Below are 21353 nucleotides of genomic sequence, written 5' to 3'. Positions count from 1 at the left end.
ATATTAGTACGGGTACCGAGTGATACGATAAGAGATACTTCAACAGAAACTTAGCCTCCCGAATGTCATGATCATTCAGTTAAATGGTAAAAAAAAAGTGTTATAAAAAAAATTTATGACATGTAATCTGTGGAATACCTGTTTGTTTTTATTTTAACAATTGTCTAAATAATAAAATAAACTACATTTATACAGATGTTGATTACACAATTATGATCACAATTGTATATATATTATACATGTGTATACAAATAAAACAAGTTGTTCTTAAAATTATGTCACTCTTATTCACTAAAAATTATAAACCTTTACTAACTATAACCTAAATCGTTTGAGTTAATTATGGAAATGGTGGGATTTTGGTTACGTTTAGGGCGTGCGCCAGGTGACTGCACGCTGACGGATGCCCGAATGTCATGATTTGATAAATAATATTTGATAAAATGAATTAAAACATGGTGATTACTGACAGGTTTAGGGTAAATGTTAATTATTGTATGGCAACACTATAAAAAACTGGATTGACAAGGAAGGGGAAAATGGAACCTGAAACGGAGAATAGCTCGGAGCTCACTTTTGATCGGGACGAGCTGATGGAAGGACCTCGGAGGCAACAGAGGGTCAACCTGCCGGAAGGAGCTATAATAATTCTTATAAATTACATGTTATTTACATACAACTTATTTGTTCATTGAGATCACAATTTCGAAAAGAAAAGCTTGCATAGACTGCCGCCTGGAATATTATTATTTATTTACACAAAAGTGGGGTTTGCCCTTATTTACTTAGATCTAACACGCGCGAAATGCATCTTCTTGTCGTTGGACATCTCGAGTCGTGTCAAGATCGTACCTATAATAACAATATCAATAATATTGTATTCTTAACTAATTGTAAAATCAAAATACCGCTAAAAGTATAGGTAGTTGGGTCCCCGGCAAGCTCGGGACTCCATACAAACGTAGATCCGCTCTCATTTTGAAACGACTAGCTAGATTGCTCTGAAACTTTGTACTTACAATAGGGTATAATATATCTATGTCTATAATTAGTTTATGTAGCTTCAGATGTTGCTCAGCTTGTTTTTGCTCTATTTCGTTTGTTTTATAAACTGGAGCTATATAAACTGATTTCAGACCTAGATATACCTCATGTCATTGTATGTGTAAAGTTTCATTACAATCCAACACGTAGTTTTAAAATGACAGCGGAACTACGTTTGTATGGGAAGGTGCAATTCGGCCGACCTTGCCGGGGACTATTATCAAATTTTATTTTTAATTTGGAAAACTAAATGAGCTAACTTTGTAGCTATTTCTATATTATAAACATAACACCCAGTAAGGGCCCTTATATATAAGACATACAAGAGTAAGTTTCAGTACCGCACTTCGGGGACTTACGAGTTGTTAGACGCCTTATCAAACAGGTTGTTCCCGGAATGAGAAACATGTTGATTTACGAAGACGGAGCACTATGGCTATATTACCTTAATTCTCGCTTTTGTGCTTCCAGTATAGTTCGGAATTAGTTTAATCCTACAAGAGAGGAGAACATTAACAGTTTTAAGTTCTAAGCTAACTTAGTAACGTGCAGTGCGATTTCACTTGAACGTACCTACACGTAAAGGTGAAAATGCCCAGTTATACGAAATTTGTAAGTAACTACAGTAACTTGGTAACTTTTGTAGGATATTTTGTATAATGAGTGAAAATTAATTAAGTAATCCACAAGAAAATGTTTTACGGCCAAGACGTCAAGTCTCCATCTCAAATTATCTGTCAGGCTCCTTATAACAACTAAACAAAATAGTATTGCCATATCAAAATGATATTACCCAATTTGACAGAGTTGCCATTGCCACATCGTAATCTAATAGTACCCACGAGCATACAAATATACAATACAAAATTAGTATTCAGCTGTTATACATAGTGTTATCATTATAAATAACCTTACACTTTAGTGCTTGTGACTGATATGGCAGTTAAAAAACACGTGTGATTGGTCCTAAGCTGATATTATATATCAATAATATCTGCTAAAATTCTATTCAAAATTCAATGTTCTTGCGCCAAGCATTTCAAATCACAAACATTTTATTTTTGGTGCTTCTTTTAGTGTTTCCTCTTTGTAGTATCAATACATTTTTAAAATGTCAACTGCAATTTTATTCTTAAGGCAATAGAAATAAGATATCTATTGGATTTTGTTTGTCAAGAAACATACAATCTGGGATATGTTGAATGGAAAAAGTAGTTCTATGAAAATATATGTTGTCACGATCTGACAAGATTCGCGGTTTACAGGCGATCTGGGGGTAGTAAAAATGTGCGAGAGATCGAAGCTGGGGAGCTGTAAATACGGTATCAGATATTGATGTTTCTTTTCATAAGTTTTGAGATACGCAATCGATAGGTTCTGACGTTGACACAGTTAATGTACATTTTTGAACCTTATTGCGACGATATAAAGTCTACTTAACTAATAGAGAATATAGTCTTATCTTTAATTCCGAATTATATATGTACCTACCTATAGGTAATAAAATCTTCAGAAGATTCGCGTTTGTACGGGACAACGATAAATAGACAATTTCATGAAATGCTCCATTAGAAGTCGACTCCCATTCCGTGTCGGGTGATCGGGTGTCGGCCTGTCGGGTAATGTAACATCTTTAATAGGCCAATTTGAGTTTTAGTCCGATATGATACGGTCTGTCAGTGTCAAAAGTGACGTCTTTGGTTGAAAAAATGTCACTTTTGACACTAACAGATCAGTATCATCATATGGGAAACAGATCGAATAACTAAAACTCGACTTAGCCTAAGAAGAAGCAGTCTCTCAGGTAGTAAACACATGCTCGTAAATATCTTGGCGAGGTAAATCGGCCAAGTGCATATCGGACCACGCATAGTGAAGCGTTCCGTAGCTGCAGATCGGTATATTGGCTTCGTATACATTAGATTACACGCGCGCACAGTACGCGTGGCACGCGCCACTTGAAAGCGGCACGCGGTCACGCGTTGGTAGCACAGATTATATAATAGTTCTTGTGGTAGTGCTACAAAATGACAAGTATCGCGATAAGTACGAAACCATGAGTCATTATATCATCGATACCTAATGTGAAGTATTCAGTGTCGGCTCCGACGCCGTGTCGATCCATGTGAAATATCTCTAAGCAGAAGAAGCCATTTCCAAGCAAGTTCAACGCATGCAGGAGACAACACATTTTACAACTTGCTACCATACCATTTCTCAGAGAAGTTAAGACTTGAGGTGCTAGCGAGCTGTTGCGTGATAAATAATGCAAGGTTTAAATGGACATCCAAATGTTAAAATTAAAATATAATAGCGTGCATACGAAGCTGATATAAGCATATTACAAAAAAAATACTATGTTCAAGCTGATCTTCACCACATCTGACAAAAGCACGGCGTTTATTAATATAATCTTGCTTTAGCACACACACACGTAACACACTTTAGTGTTTTATGCATTTTCTGGCTCTGTAACTGTGAAGTCATTTAATTAATTAATCTATGCAAATGCTAAAAATGAGAATGTAAAATTATTCATGGCGTGTGTGTAATCCCATTAAGCCTTAATTAAATTTGTTTCTGCAGAGTGATCCTGCACATTCCCTCAGCTTATAGTAAGGCTTAGCGTACTAAGTAGAATAGATGACATCTATAGAGGAGCGTCACAGCTTTGGAGATATCGATGCCGTAAGCGAGGCATCAACAGATAAGTGTAAGACTAGATCTTTCCAGGTTTATTCAGGGGCCCACTGACTATCAGTCCGCCGGACGATATCGGCCTGTCAGTTGTTCGGAGCTATCAAATTTTTGTTCTAACTGACAGGCCGATATCGTCCGGCGGACTGATAGTCAGTGGGCCCCATGTAATTAAGTATAAAGTTTGTTTAAAAAAAACTTAAACTTTGAAACTTTGAAGTTTGAGGTGTATTTTTTTATTATTTCCATATATATTTAAAGATTCCATTTATGTTGATAAATTGCTCATTTTCTATCTATTTGACTACATTTAGTTATAAAATTCAACATGTGTCAACAACCCTATTATTATGTTATTTCGTCGTTTAAGCAAATTACGTTCTTTTATCGTTATCGGTGATGACGTTGGCAAACAAACGTTAACGTTATGGCTCCTCTACACGATGGGCGATCATACTGGCCCACTATGATGGGCCAGCGTGGAATGACGGTAGTGGTGTCGGATGGCTTATGAAGCGGCGGGATGGCGGCGGAATGGCCACCACGGTGTCGGTTTTTCGTCCGCACATCAAAGGTAGTGGGCCAGCGATGGTGCGTACGCACTACACGACGTCGCCCGCCCATTCCATATTGCTTGCTCTCAACCATCGCATGGCCATCTCGCTGGTCCAGCGCTGGGCCATCGTGTAGAGGTACCTACCTTTTGCAAGCCTGATGACAATGACACCCCGTAGGATTTACTATGGACTTGAGTACCTAAATGTTTACCAGTTCAGATGGATGTGCCATGTGCAACAGGAGAGTCGCCGACCCGGATCTCACCATACCTGTTCAACAATTCAGTCAATTTAAATATTGGATCACATACTTAGTATTCTTAGTAATACGTAATTCGTTACTTGTAAGTAATAAAATTGTAAGTAGGTATTCTAATTGTAACAAGGTGGCCTAGAATTCTAATTGGGTAACTTGGTCTACTAGTTCGTTCATTGTAATTTATTTTCGAGGAAAAAGAACGCAAAAGTGAAACTGCCGCATCCCTCGCACACGCTAGTCATATGCAAATGGTTCGTTCTGCAATGTAAGAAAGTAAGCAGCTAAGCAGCCGAAACCTATTTTATTTAATTTTCTTTCTTATTGCTATCGCGTTAAGGTTTTAATTTAGATAGCCATTTCATCTACATATAACGTTATACTTTTGGAACGGCCGTTTGACGCGTTAGTTGCATTTTGAAAGTAATTTCGCACAAGCACCCATTTATAATTGATTTAAGCTATTCGAAATTGAACCTTATTACATAAGAAAATAGGGTCGCATTTTAGTGAACTGATATAAGATTTTGCGGAAATTAGCCTGAGATTTACATAATCACCGGATGAAAATGTAAATATCAGTCTAGCTTTGTAAGTGAACGTAGCAAGAATACTTTTTAGATAACTACTAAAAGAAAAGTAGGTACCTATACCAACAACATCATACCTAGTACCACCTACGGTACTTTTAAAAACAAATTTCATGTTTGTAACCGGGCTAAGCACGGTCGCATTTTTATCGCCTGTCACTGTCACCATGCCTGTCACGTTCTTCTAACAAATACGTAAGTGCGAAAGTGACAGGTATAGTGACAGACGATAAAAATAGGTACAATCATTATTATTCACAACGACGGGACTTAATCGCGTAAAATAAGTTTTAAATTTACCTCCGACGTTTCGAGGACGGCATTGTTACCGTGGTCTTAGGACCACGAGACCACGGGAACAATGCCGTCCTCGAAACGTCGGAGGTAAATTTAAAACTTATTTTACGCGATTAAGTCCCGTCAGTCCCGTCGTTGTGAATATTAATGAGTAAAAAATCATGAAAGTTTAAAATACAATCATGCTGCCACCGCAGAAGGCGCGAGCGAGTATGAGAGCGCGGAAGGCTAACAATCAAAGAAAACCAGAAATTTAGTTTTTTTGAATGATTGTTCTTCTAATGTGAACTCAACGCAAATTTATAGAATCTGTCCTAAGAAAGAGATAAAAACGCCTTATCAAATCATGGCGGCAATACTGCATTGCGTCCTACGGCATGATTCGAACTTTAAGATACGTCAAAAATTTGCTAAAGATATGACATGGATTGGATATGTCAGTGTCAAAGGTGACGTTTTTGTTTGAAGAAGTGAGTGGTTCCAAAAGTGGAACCTTGAGCGTTACGAGGGTTAAAGAAGTTTGCTACCGAGGTACCGAGTGAAACAACATTTTTAACCCCTCGTGCTAATTGTTGATACCAAAGAGGATATAATAAGATAGAGTGGTACTGTCATAGTCAATTTTGTAACCGCTATAAATTCACTGCCATCTATCGACATACTTTAAAACTAAAAATGAAGATTTATAAAAATACGTTAAAATGTATTTAAATATGGATAAATGTTTTTTTTATTTACATTAATTATTTTTATATGATTTTGACCCATGTTCTTTCACTGATATGCGTTAAAATTATAAATAACAAACGAAACCGTCAACGCCCTCTATACGAGAGTAGGCCAAAACTAGTGGCGCCCTCTGATCGAGAATCAAATTTTCGTGATTTTCGAGGCACCTTTTTTCCTTAGACTGTATCCATCTATTACGGAGTTATATCTATCTTTGTTGATACGCAGGCAGGCGAAAGCTTCCATAATTGAACCCTGAGCGTAGTGAGTAGTCCCTTAAAGTGGAATCTTCTTGAGCGTTACGAGGGTTACACAAAGTTTGCTACGAAGAGAAACAACATTTTTCACCACGACAAGGCCCGGAAAATACTAACTGTAAAACATTACATCAAATCCAAATGAACACCATTAAATCAAATAATTATTTAAAAGCCAATTTTACCACCTTACCAGCTTGTAGTTAGTAGCAGTACGAAACAACTCAAAATGTACATCAAATTACTATAGGGCTTATTACACATTGCTAAATTTAGTGACTAACAAGAGGGACGCCGCTATACGTGAGACGCGATAAGAGATACATCCTATCGTTTCTCACGTATAGCGGCGTCCCTCTTGTAAGTCACTAAATTAGGATAGGGTAATAAACGGTAGTACCAAAGACAGATATAACTCCGTAATAGATGGATACAGTCTAAGGAAAAAACGTGCCTAGAAAATCAAGAAAATTTGATTCTCGTTCAGAGGGCGCTACTAGCTTTGGCCTACTGTCGTATAGATGGCGTTAACGGTTTCGTTTGTTATTTAACAATTTTAACGCATATTAGTGAAAGATTATTTAAATACATTTTATCGTATTTTTATAAATCTTCATTTTTAGTTTTAAAATGTGTCGACAGATGGCAGTGAATTTACTGGGGTTACAAAATTTACTATGACAGTACCGCTCTAGTATAAGTTACTCTATGGTAGTACTATTAGTTATTCTGTGGTAATAAGCTCTTATGCCACGTTTGTGCTTTCTCGCTGCGTCTACTAGTCGTACTACGTAGGCGAACAACACGCGAACGCGAAGCGAAGCGATGCTCTCCTTTGCTCCGAAGAATCAATCCTTTGATAAGTACCTATATAGAAGTGTCCTACGTGGCTTCGCTTCGCGTTCGCGGGTTGTTCGCTTACATAGGGCTGCGTAAGCGAACAACTGGCGTACCCTACTCACCTAAGGCGTCTAGGAATTTAGGAATACTACTTTCAAATACCTACTTAAAATATTTTTTTACTTTAACCAAGGGATTAAAGGGTGTTTTCACTTAATTATGTAATGTACCTACTTGCCTACCTAGGTACCATGTACCATTAACGGCCGGTTAGCAATCGTCATAAAATAAACTGACGGTCAGTCACACATCTCCCCACACATTTTTGTCAGGAAATCATTTTTGGCACTTAAAGTACCTACCTACCTAAGTACTTTAAGTAGGTATTTATGTACTAAATAAATAAATAACCAGATCTACGTAGGTACTTATTACTTACCTAAACTAAATTAGCTAATTATCCACGATATAATTACAGTTAGGTTAGGAAATTATCCACAAAATATTTGTCGTATTAACCGCTTTAAATTAATTAAGTAGGTAACTACATTTCCGGTTACCTATCATAAAATAAATTAATATAAGTACTTAATGCCTTTTGTGGCAAACGGCAAACCAGTTTCTCAACAAGGCGCATCAAAATTGGTTTGCAAGACTATTTTAATACTAAATATAAAAATCTAACCTAAGTAGTTTTTAAACTTAATACCTAACTTACAGATCATTATCTAGGTACCTACTCTAGGTAGGTACATACTATAGCTGACTATGAATACCATATAAACGATTCTCTTGTTAATATTTTATAAGAACAAGTATTGGTTAGTGAAACTACATATTTAATTAGTAAATCTGGAAAGCAACAAGGTTTTTAAGTAAGTCAACTTAAGTTTTTGCTCATTGCGCCTTTTGTAGAACCAGTATTTCAACAATACGTGTTAATGGCGCAATGGAATAAAAACGTTTACAACGAACATGATCACAGTCGAGTACATTATGGCCTTGGTAGTAGGTAACCGACCGACTTGTTTCGTCATCAGTTCATCACGTTCCTCATGGCCGCGCCCGCGCTCCGCGCCGCCTTGGCGTAACGGCTCCGTGAATGAATCTTATCTGTCTCGTTCCTTCTAAGCGCGTAACAGATGGTCGTCTCGTTCTTGCCCAACGCGTGGCGTGCACTGCGCGATACTCGCATTCCGAGTCAGTGCCGCGCGCTCCACGCAAAATGGCGGACGTTCTAACATCAGAGCATGCGTTATCAAAATCCAGTGAACATTTTAATAACAACGAAGTGAAAAAAAGTTACTTGGAACAAGTTAAAATGTATTACGCGAACAGGAAGTTACCTGTAATGTCACCATATACGCGGGCGGTCGTGGATAGAATAAAAAAGCTTATAAAAGAGAGGCAGTTTTTGATGTCAGTTGGACATCCTTCGTTGCATTCGAAGTATAAAGTTGCACACAAATACGAAATTATTGAAAAAAATGGTGAAGAAATATTAATTTGTAAAAGATTGCTGCCGGATGATCCTATTGTTCAAATCGTGCCAGCGGAAGACTGTTTTGCCATTTTGGTCGATGCTCATTTAGAAACTAAACACGGAGGAAAAGAGAAAATGTTGAGCACAATAAAAAAAGGCAACTACGTCGTGCCAAAAACTAGCATCGACTTTTTATTGGCCGTTTGTAAAGTTTGCAACCTCAACGGTAGAATAAATAGACGAGCTGATGAAAGGATACCTCAAATATTTAATTCTAGAGGGCAAGTAAGTTTAGTAGACATGACTGAAGAGCCAGATAATCAATTTAAACATATTTTGTGTTACATAGATAGGTTCACAAGTTTCATGCTTTTGCGACCGCTCATGACAGACACTGTACAAGAGACAGCCATGGAATTACTGAAGATATTCTTCGATTTTGGACCACCAGAGAAACTAGAGACGTACAATAGACCCTTCTTCAACCAAGTGATGAGCATAATAAACACTGCACACAGTGTATTCAATATAAGTCTGGTGTTGCCAGTGAAAATGCCAGTTATTACTCCGTTAGATGTAATAGCAATGCTTCGAGAATGGCAATCTGAGACTGGTAGCGGCAATTGGGCTATGGGATGTTATATGGTTCAATGGAATAATAACTCTGAAATGAGTATCAATAAACCATCGCCATATTCATCTGTATTTAAACGTCCCTTTGCTGGAAAAGGTAAAGAAGATAAACGACAAGGAAATGAGAAGCCTGGAGAAAATAGGTTAAATAACGAAAGTGCTACTGTCACTGCTCCTCGTCTAACCTCTAGAGATGATAATAGTCAATCAAGTTCTTCCACAATACTAGATGGTGATAGTGAGGAAGTTTTAATTTTGCAAGAAGAGAATGGCATCAGCGAAGATGATGAAGATTGTTTGATAACGATAACCGAGGCCCCTAATGAATCTGCATCAATACTGCCTCAACTACCTTTAACAACTGAGTCTAATTCGAAAAACGAACCTAATCATATACCTAATATCCTTAAAAAGAAGCGTCTGGAAGACGGTAATAATATAAAAGTAGTTAACGTGAATGAGCCGCTACTTGTTTTATCACCATTCGAAAATATTGCGAACGCAATAAACAGTAATAATATTTTAAAAGAGCAAAAGCAAGATGAAAGCAAAAAATCGCCAAAACCTTCGAACAAACGGTGTCATGTTTGTAAAACTGAAATAAAAACAGCCTACATATGTACCAAATGTGTTAGAAATGTGCATTTATTCTGTTCTGATAGATTATTGCAGCCTAACATTTCCCCAGACGTTTTAAGTGTAACGTGTACCTCATGTACGCTCACGAAAAGGAACGATAAGGTGAAACGCAAATACGACGAGATTGATACCGATATTATAACGATTAAAGACTGAAAAATCACAATTTAAATTAACATCCAAAGAAACATGCAGGTGTTAATAATTTCGTTTTTTTTATTAAGTATTTTACTACTTCAGAATGACAATGTATGATTTCGTCCTACCTACATTCCTTAATTTTTGATGGCGGACCAAACAAATAAAATGGTCACCCTACTGTTGAAAGATGTCCCATGTAATAAAAGAAAGATATGGAATGAACGCATCGCGTGCGTCGACGGCGAGGAAGCAACTACTTCCATCTCTTTCTCTCTGCCGATAACCCGCGCGCCGCGCCGCGCCGTTGCCGCTCCGACTGAGCATTCTGCCTGACAACAAGCCATCAATAGCAAGTTGCAAGGACGCGCTTCACAACAATTATCTAGTATAACTGGATCCCGAGATGAATAACAGCTATGCGTCGTTGAAGGTATGAGTTATACTGGTCATTTGGCATCGTATCATATCGTTGTAAATAGGCAGGCGCTGTGTAATTGATTGCGCGAGCGCAGTAGAGTCAAGCGCCATAAGTCTAGTGTCACCTGACTTTCAAAGCTCTAACAAGTGTGCGTAATCGAAGAACGCTCTTAGACTGGTTTTTGTGCATTCGGCTCGCACGAGCCCAGTAAACATTTGGAATGACAATGCTGAACAAACTTATCTTTGCGAGTAACAATGTCGCCACCGTCGATGAAGCGCAAAAGTGCAGTTATTCGATGCCGTTAGTTCCAAATTTGACCACTCGATTAAGATTAGTTTGTAATTGTACGGACCGCTAGTGAATGAAAGTGTTGCATGTGTTAAGGAATATTGTTAATTTGTTACGAATTTAATAGTATTTTATATAAGTACGTTTCTAATACCTAGTTGTTGAATGTTTAAGTAGAAGATTGTGAATTGATACCTACACATTGTTGTCATAAGAAATATTTATTGCGTTCAACGTGTAAAGTAAATACTTAATAGAAGTTTGATTCTCTTAAACGGTGGTTTATTTTATCGTGGAAACATAATTTTTATTTTGTATTGGTAATAGATGCCCCGAATAGTGGTTTTGGCGGAATACCGAATAATCGGCTCCTCTCGGCCGAATATTCGAACGAATAACATGCGAACATTTTGAGTGTTCGGCCGAATATTCGGCGAATTGAGCGAATAGGCCCTATACTTAGTTGCCGAACATACTTACGTGGCATCTCTAATTGGTAACGCTTCCTCAATGCCGTCTCGGTTGCCCTGCTGGAAGAAATAAAATTTAATTTGCATTTATCTCTTGAACTTGGTAGGTTCGGACCTTCGGACCCATTTCGTACCTTGTCACAGTGACAATAGTATGAGGTCTCTAGCGACTTTCATACTGATTGTCACTGTGACAAGGTACGAAATGGGTCATAAATTAAAAACGGATATAAGACGACATAGATGATGATGATAATTTAGTATGGATTTCCAAGGTCACTGACAATCTTCTTTGACTTGTTTCCTGCACAAACAAGTTTTAAATAACAAGATCAAAGTAACTTGAAACTTTCAAAGATCCATGTTCCGTGCAAGCTGAATTCTAAATAGTTTGCAACTAAGTTGCAATATCCTTAATAGCCTGGGAAATGGAAATCTCTCATGAACTAAAACATGGCTTTAGTTTAAAGTGTTTAAACATAATGATTAAGGTCAACTGGAAGAAATCCCTTAAAGGCTTAACTTCACCTTTGTACTGCCTATTCTATGCCATATTTGTGTTCTGTGTTTTATACAAGAGGTTATACATACATACATATGATTATTTCGTTGAAACATTAGCTTGAGACATTGGCATTCACACAGTCTCATGGCATTTCACTTAAATATGTTCGAGCGGCGTCTGATAACTACTAGGTACCTACCTAAAAAAATAATTTTTACTTCTCATGCTCGTAGTTCTCCTTTGTGCTAGATGTAGGCTGCACAAAATGCTACTTTTATGCTCTAGTGCACATAATAATATTTTTTTAAAGACTAAGACAATCAAATCACTGCCATAGTACACAATAAAACATATTCGGGTAATATTGTTATTCCACTTAATTCGGCCCGTTTTTTTAATAATCCGTGTTTTATATATTACTAAATCATTAAAATCTTACAATACAGCATAGTTATTATAGAAATAAACTACAAAATGTAGTTATAATTTGGCAGTATGATTAAAGACTGCCCCCTCCACACGAATTGCGGCGCGAAGCCACGAACCCGAGTGTGGACAACAATTCGCTAATCAGCGAAATCGACACCACACTCGCGTTCGCGGCTTTGCGCCGCGATTCGCGCACGAGTGTGCAGTGGGCTTAAGGTAAATATCACGTGTTAAAAAAAATAATAATAATAATATTGGCGGGAAGCTCTTGTTGCGGCTTTGCAATTTGTTGCTGTTTTACGATTGTTATTTTTAATAATGTCGTCGAGTGAGGAGGAAATTACAGTTTCGCCTAATACTTTAATGGAAAGGAAAGCGAAAATAGTTATTTGTGCAACAAAAGAGGAAAGTTGGTTGGCGAGATGTAAAATAACTTTGCTCTCGTGTTGCACACATAATTTTTCACCTCAGTAGTGAGAACATTTTAAAGTTCAGTTCAGTTCATACGAGACGAGACGAGAATAAGACCGGACCGGACCGGACCGGACCGGACTTTTATTTTTTATTTTTAACACCGTACCGTATCGTACCGTACCGTTCCTTACCGTACCATACCGTACCGTAATGTACCGTACCGTACCGTACCGTAGTATGAGGTTCATGGCCTTCACTAAATTAAAAAGCTAATTGTTTCACTCCCTGGAGTGAGTGAAAGTCGCACTTTCCTCACTCCAGGGAGTGACGAAAGTAGGCTTGTTCGAGCTGCTGAGGTGAAAATGTTATTGCCGCAGAAATCCAAACAAAAATATCTTACTGTATACGAAAATTTCATGAGTTGGAGAGCCGAAAAACTAGTCGATACTTTCTCGGAAGGTGTTTTCTTAACATATTTCGACGAATTGTCCAAGAAATTGAAGCCGCCTACATTATGGAGTGTGTACTCTATGCTTAAAAGTACGTTGCAGGTGAAAAACGACGTGAATATAAAACCCTATGTGAAACTTACATGTTTTTTGAAAAGAGAAAGTCTTGAAGAAATGGGCACAAAACCAAAAAATCAAAGGTTCTTACGGCAAACCATGTAGAAACATTTGATTCTTAAACACCGCTCCCGATGCTCAATATTTGGCTACAAAAGTACGTAATCTTCTAATTGTTCAAATTTCACATTAAAATTTTATTAAATGTATTTTTTAATACAGTTGTTAAAAAAGTGCTACTTTTCGTGGCTGTTTAGCGTGCGGAAAGTTGGTTTTTGCGAACTAGTGCTTTTTACTTTTCCAATTTTTTTAAATTTTTACTTGTTGATGACTACTTATTGATGAGTGTTAATATTAGTCAACATAAAAACTTACTGTTAATATAAGAATACGAAAAATATGCATATTTCATATTTTATTACTTACCTCTTCATCATTATAAGTATAGGTATTATAACACGTTTATTTTTTAATGTTGAAAAACCGTTCTTAATAAGTTGTCTGAATGGAACGGAACGCCTGTCAAAGAAGAGGCGTATTTTCTTACTGCAAGAATGTTTCAAGTTTCCAAAGGCAACATTCGATATTGTTTTTATAAATATACGATACACAAATAATCGTAAATAACGATATTTAGGTAATAATAGTACAATGTTTTAATATTTACAATTGTTTCTGTCTTATAAAACATACATTTGAAAAAAAAACTCATTGAAGTGGGTTCAATAAAAATCTATTCTAGTCGAATAAAAGCTAGAAAAACACCTCTTCATAATGTCAATGTCAATGATGTCATAGAATTAATAATATAAATGTTTCGAATTCCATTCCTCACTTGTTGCTTTTCTTATTTTTTCGCAACTGTATTAAAAAACGTCGTTCGATACACGTGCGGAAATGTCATTCTTCACTCGTCCCGAGTCTTGCCACTCGCCTACGGCTCGTGGCAAGATATCTCGGTACTCGTGGAGTAATGACATACTTTCCGCACTAGCATCGAAATGTACTATTATTTGTTTGCCATTGTTTTATTTTACTCACAATCGAAGTGAAAAGCAGTGTGTATAACTCAGGCACAAAAGCCTATTTTTATCCTCGGCTATATTGGTCCTCGCTGCCGCTCGGACCAATAAATTGCCTCGTATAGTAATGAATCGCTTTGTGCCCTTGTTGTACAATCTACTATTCTGTAGGTAAGTACAACGTTTTTCTGTCAGACCCCCTTATTAGGTGCCTAGTGTATTAAAACCTTACATATAATAGTATGTACAAAGAGGATATAATAAGATAGAGCGGTACTGTCATAGTAAATTTTGTAACCACTGTAAATTCACTGCCATCTATCGACATACTTTAAAAGTAAAAATGAAAATTTATAAAAATACGATAAAATGTATTTAAATATGGATAAATGATTTTTTTTATTTGCATTAATTTATTTTATATGATTTTCACCCATGTTCTTTCACTGATATGCGTTAAAATTGTTAAATAACAAACGAAACCGTCAACGCCATCTATACGAGAGTAGGCCAAAGGTAGTGGCGCCATCTGATCGAGAATCAAATTTTCGTCATTTTCGAGGCACGTTTTTTCCTTAGACTGTATCCATTTATTACGGAGTTATATCTATCTTTGGTATTATGAATTATGATCCTATAAAATGAGTTAAGAGCTTAGATGGGTAAATGCTATTATAATTTATAAGGCACCTACATTTTTTGACTAAAAGCAAATATATATAATACTTTTTCGTTTAAGACGGTAATCTGTCAAACAAAAGCCTTTGTTTCTTTTATGCGTGCGGTCGCCCATTGAGCGACACACGTTTAACAGATTACCGTCTTAAACGAAAAAGTCATTTGAAAAGATGCAGACTATACATCGATTGATTAAAATCTAAGACATTTTCGTGCTTCGAATTTGTTAGGTAAACGAGATGGCGCTGTACTTCTCCATACATTTTGCGGTAACTCTGATTCTCGAAAGTTGACATTTGACAATTCAGTGACCGCAAAACATATGGCGCAGTACACCGCCAATCAATTCTCTCTGCTAAAAGCAAGAGTGCACAATGAGTTTTTCGGAACTTATGTACGAAATATCATTTGATATTTACCAGTTGCTTTTCGGTGAAGGAAAACAACGTGAGGAAATCGGACAGATCCCAATAAGGCCTATTTTGCCCTCTGGGTTGGAAGGTCAGATGGTCGCGCAAACGATTGGTATCTTGGCTAGGCACCTAGAACCAATTTGTTCAAAAAATATCTGAACGAAACCATTGTTATCAAGACGTTAAAGTGCATGTTCAGATATTTCTGAGCACCTTGGCCACTACAATATATATGGTGGTCTTTAACTCGTCAAGGCGTAAAGGCCCGACCACCTGCGGTCATTAACTACAATTTTGTCGGAGGGGTGCTGACCTGCGGTGAGTGTGGCCGTACATTCACTGCAAAAATAGGCTACGTCAGCCACCTGAGAGCTCGCGATCGTCGCTCTCATATCACTAGCCAGTACAAACCCAGTCGCCGTGGCCGAAACCGGCCAGGACAGGTTGATGATGATATATGGTGGTGACTGTAGCGATCAGTTTCTTGGAATTTGTGCATAAAATAAATAGTCTGATACTGTCAAGTAAGAAATTTAGCAGTGCAGATGAAGTCGCTTACCAGCTTTCTCCCTGTGTTGGGACTAATAGCAGTGGGGAGACACTCCTTTCGGGCAAACTTGGCTCCGTTCGGCTCAGCATTGCTCCGAGCAATTATTGGGGTTGGCATGGCACAACTTGACGTCCCTTTGCGTGCACGACCTCAGATAAGATAATGACTTGAATTTTGACAACCCTGAATAGCCGAAAGGGATAGTGCCATTGCCATACATTTGAAAGGGACAGCATTATTCGTCCCTGAATCGCTGTCAAACTTCGGGTTTGTATGAAGTGTCCTTTCTGTACAGAATAAGTAATAGTATTATCATACAGAACGGCCACGCACCGCCCCGCCCCGATTCGAATTGCCTCGCCCCGCGACAGCAGATTGACGGCCGTTTGCCGGCCGCTCAGTACTGTTTTTAAGCAACTTACTCACGCAATGACGCACGTACAGACGTGCCGTTACTGCCGTTCACACATAGAAACTCAAGTGATTTTTGATGTATAGCGTGTCCGCCTGAGGGTAGTACTATTGCTTATTCTGTATACTAATAGCCCAATCCCTTTCGTTTAAAAAAGCTGTGTCCAGACTTTGCTGAACGTCCTACTGGGCAGATTTATAAAAGTAATATAAAAGTTTACAAAAAAACACGTAGTTACTTACACAGGAAGATGTAGGTACTGTCCGCGCGCGAATTCAATGTTGGGCGTCATGACAGAGTAGTGTCATTTTGTACGTACGGGCGCGGCGCACACCCTCCCACTTCCTTGACCTCCGAATGCACGGAATTGGCGAGCGGACAGTATATACAAGGTAGTGTGAGTATAGGTATCCAAAACTGAATGGTTTTTTATGAATTCATTCATTTATAATGCGTCCATGCAATTTAGCAGCTCGCTGTACCTAAGTATTTGTTGATAAGAAGATAAAGCGCTTGAGTTGAGCTGGCGAGCTTAACACACACGTAACGCCCTAGTCGGCCATCTTTCACGGCGAATCTCGTGCGTTTAGGGGTGCTACTGAAATTGCTTACCGCATCGCAACTATCGCAATCAAACAATTGCTGAACCAGATAAGTAAGATATTTTAGGAATTATTCGTTAGATGTAGATATTTTACACACAGGTAGACACATATTATGAGTGCATATCGTATTTTTCTTACCTATCGTATTTAGTATAAAAACGAATACTTACTGTACCTACGTACTATAGAGAGCGTGCATGAACTATCTGGTAGAGGCGCCCCCTACGCAGAAATTCGCGTAATATTCTCTATTCTACAAAATATAGTACATTATTGTCGAGGCTCGGAAGTAGCTACTTGCTGGCTGAGGATTCGTTTTAAACGGACGACCTTGGGAGTCCGTTTAATTGAATCCGAAGCCAGCAAGTAGCCTTCCAGCCGAGTCATATATAGTGCTTTTCTCAAAAATGGCGCAATAAATACAAATATAATAGAAATATTTTACAGAAGCAACGTTTTTATGTATATATTTTCACAGAAAAAAGTAAAACATTTGCTTTACCGCCGTTTTTTTTTATATTAAAAATAGAAGTGTATTTTTCTGCTGAAAATACGCCAACCAATTCGAGACACCTAAATAGTCGCGGTACCAACATTATAATAATAAGTACTGATCATCTGTTTGGCTGTTTAATGGACCTATGCCTTCATTTGATATGGCCACTTCAACTTTTAAAAAGTTTGGAACTCGACAAATAATGGAATTTGTATGCAACATTGCAGTCTCGAAATCGAGACTGCAATGTTTTTAACTTTTTAATTTTTTGACTGACCATAAACAACGCACTTCGCGACCAGCTTTTTAACCGGCAACGTCGACTTTGCCGTCCATTTTTGAGAAAAATAATTTACGATCGCGGTATTTAGAATAAGAATAAGAATAAGAATAAGAATAAATTTATTGAGAATAATTAGAAAGTGGCATGCACAAAAGGGTGTCCGGTAAGCCCCAAACTAGGCTGAGCCTGTATCTTGGGACTCACCAAAACAAAAAGAGTATGAAACGGAACATTGGACAAATTAAATCTAGATAACTTAAAAATTATGTGTGAGAATGGGTGATAAGGTGATGAAGTTGAGCTTGTGAGGGTGTGTATGTGAATGTTAGTGTGTGTGTGTGTGTGTGTGTGTGTAAGGTGTAGTGTAGGAGAGCGAAGCGAGCGAGGCAGGACAACTAGAAGACAGACCAAAAAATGAGAATGTATTATATCTTCAGTATCATTGTAGGATAGGGTCACAAACCATGTTTTAAGTTTAAATTTAACATTAGATAAGGTACATGTTTTTAGATCGATTATTTTGCAGACAGAGTTATAAATGTAACATGGTGCATGAACGAAGCAAATCTCTTGGCGTGAGATGTTTGGACAGCAGGTATTGGGACTCTATATATACGTCTGTTCATAATAAGGTCTCTTAACGGTAAGTTTGTAATACTTTTGTGAACTCTACACACTGCGTTGAGAATAAATAATTGTCTGACTCTAAGGAACCCCGATTCATTATATAGGTACAGCGAGTCGGTAGGATATCTGAAAGGTTTTCTTAGCATGACTTTGATAACAGCACGCTGCGCACGCTCAAGTTCGAGGAGTGCCATCTTGGCTGCGCTGCCCCAAACTGCAATACAATATTGTATAACAGATTGGCACAGGGCATGGTAGACAACGCGAAGGACACTAAGAGGTGAACAGTCCCGCAGCCGTTTCACTAAGTAAATAAGTTTTCTTACTCTTTTTGATAGACCAGACAAGTGATGTTTAAAAGATAGGTGTTCATCTAAGATAACGCCCAGATATTTGACGGTGCTGCATCGACTTATAGACCCACATGAGCAGCTTAAGTTGTTTGTGACGCAGGAGTGTATCTTTAGGTTGTAAGTGAGCGGAGCAGAGGAGGCAGAAGTCTTTGAGAATGGGATGTGGTAACTTTTGTTCATGTTTAATGTGAGAAGATTGTGATCCAGCCATTTCGTTATTTTTGATAGACCTATCTCAGCTGACATGTAAGTTTCCTCACATGTATTTATTTATTTAATCTTTATTGCACAAAAGAAAACCTTACAGTACAAAAGGCGGACTTAATGTCATAAGGCATTCTCTACCAGTCAACCTTAAGGCTAAGCAGAGAAATTGTGGGCGGTGCTACAAATACAACAGCAAAAATAAAATAAAAATAACATATAATCACATATATACAAATATAATATACATATATACTATATATAATATATATATAAATAACGACGACTCATTATGAAACTAATAAAAATACACTAAGAAACTTTCTTTCCGCTAGCATAGAAAGCACGTAAGGATTTCTTGAACGCGAACTTATTTGGCGCATTTTTTATGTTAAAAGGAAGTCCGTTCCAAAGGCGCGCCACCTGCACAGTGAACGAATACGACATGAACCCGGTTCGGTGAAAAGGGATGGACAGAGACATATTGCCAGAAGAGCGAAGTTGGCGGTCGCGAGAAATGCCGTAGTATTGAAATAAGGATTTGAGGTACTCAGGAGAGTGTGGATCGTTAAGCACAGAAAAGAGAGTGGAAAGCAAGCGAATATTGCGACGTTGTCGAATTGGAAGCCAGCCAAGCTGAGAGCGAAAGGAAGAAATGTGATCATATTTGCGGAGGCAAAAAATGAAGCGAATGCAGTTATTCATCAGGCGATCCAATTTGTCGAGAAGCTCTTCGTTTAAGTCCGGATAACAAACATCACCATAATCAAAAATGTATTGCCACTAAAAAGAACTACGGTGTCATCAGCATAGCAGATAATTTCAGAGTTTGTGATAGTGTTTTGAAGAAGGCCAACTTGGTTGGATTCAACGCCACTAAAACACAGGCGTGTCTTTTCACTGCAAAACGGAGCCAGTTTACCTTGGCTCCCACTTTCCGAAATGTGTCCCTTCCCGTGACCAACACTTTAGAGCTTCTCGGTCTAAGTTTAAAATCAAACTTAAACTTCGGGTCGACTATTGAGTCTAGGGCTAAAACTGCTGCCAAAAAACTTGGTGTCCTATTTAAGGTGAAGCGGTATTTCACGCCGAATCAGCTTCTCTCCCTATACCAAGCACAGGTACGCTCGTGCATGGAATACTGCTCCCACCTATGGGACGGTTCTGCCAAATATCAGCTGGCGGCCCTGGACTCGGTAGAGCGCCGGGCTCATAGACTCTTTGGTGATGATCCATCGGTCAAGTCAAGGATACAGAGCCTTGAGCATCGCCGTCGAGTCGCTTGCCTATCGGTGTTCTATCGGATACATTTCGGGGAGTGCGCACAGGAACTGCACGACCTGATCCCACCTTCCCCTTTCCATCATCGGACATCCAGGCGCGGGGAGCGTATGCACCCGTTCGTGGTCCACATTCCATTCGTTCGGACGAAACGTTTTGCCTCCTCCTTTTTGGTACGGACGGCTAAGGAATGGAATGCGCTCCCGCCATCTGTATTCCCTGATCAATATGACCTCGGTCTCTTTAAAACAAGAGTGAATAGGCTGTTACTGAACCGGTGAGCTCCATCTTAGGCCCTGTCTTCACTTTCCATCAGGTGTGACTAGGGCCAATCGCCGATCAGTTTATAAAAAAAAAAAAAAAAGATCATTAATGTATGTAATGAAAAGCGAGGGACCGAGGATACTGCCCTGTGGGACGCCGAAGCAGGTTTGGGATTTGCTGCTTGTTGAATCCCCAATCTTAACCAATTGTTGTCTATTTGTAAGGTAACTGGAAAAGCAGTCAAGTGCAGAGAAAAACCAGTCAAGTGCAGAAAACCAGTCAAGTGCAGAAAAACCAGTCAAGTGCAGAAAAATATAAATGTAGTATATATATATGTAGTATAAATTTATCTCCTAAATTATACGAACTACGATAATAGGTACTTATTTTTGCAACTGCTTTTTTGTCAGCCTGTATTTCTTGGTTTTCTAGGTTTTTTTTTTTTGGGAGCGCTTGACTTGCCTGTGTTCGGCAAGTATGTGGAATATAGGTCTAGCTTACAGTGAATTAGTGCGCAATTTGCTGCATACATCAATTAGACACTTTAGACAGCGCTAAGCGGCTGTATTGGCAGCTAGTACCGCGTAACTACTAGTTTTGTCGCCTATTAATGCCTAGAAGTCTGATTAAACCAGGTATTAGCTGTATAAAACAAACAAATAAAGTAAGCTTATTTTAAAACTCAACCGCTTGTAGCGCATCGCTGCGGTCCGCACAGATTCTAGACTTAATTCATATTTAAAATCTGTAATGGATGTTATTCGTCGTGTGGATAATATAATTATTCTATATGCATCACGCTCGCTTTAAAAATATATAAGCGCAGTGGCATTCATAAAATATCAATCAATTACAGATTTAATATTGTTTTCGGTCACCGCGATAGTTACTCATGAAATAAAATAAAAC

General features: G+C 38.2%; 1 protein-coding gene across 1 annotated transcript; it reads left to right on the top strand.

The window, feature by feature from the left end:
* Positions 1-8449: 8449 nt before the first annotated feature.
* LOC134753448 (KRAB-A domain-containing protein 2-like) lies at positions 8450-11091 on the top strand. Its single transcript, XM_063689324.1, has one exon. It carries the CDS (start codon positions 8493-8495, stop codon positions 10176-10178), a length of 1686 nt encoding a protein of 561 aa, XP_063545394.1. The 5' UTR covers positions 8450-8492; the 3' UTR covers positions 10179-11091.
* Positions 11092-21353: the final 10262 nt, after the last annotated feature.

The sequence above is a fragment of the Cydia strobilella genome, chromosome 2 (genome assembly GCF_947568885.1).
Source record: "Cydia strobilella chromosome 2, ilCydStro3.1, whole genome shotgun sequence".
Lineage (NCBI taxonomy): Eukaryota > Metazoa > Arthropoda > Insecta > Lepidoptera > Tortricidae > Cydia > Cydia strobilella.
Note: the sequence above shows the minus strand (reverse complement) of the source record. Positions and strands in the feature narration are given on the sequence as shown.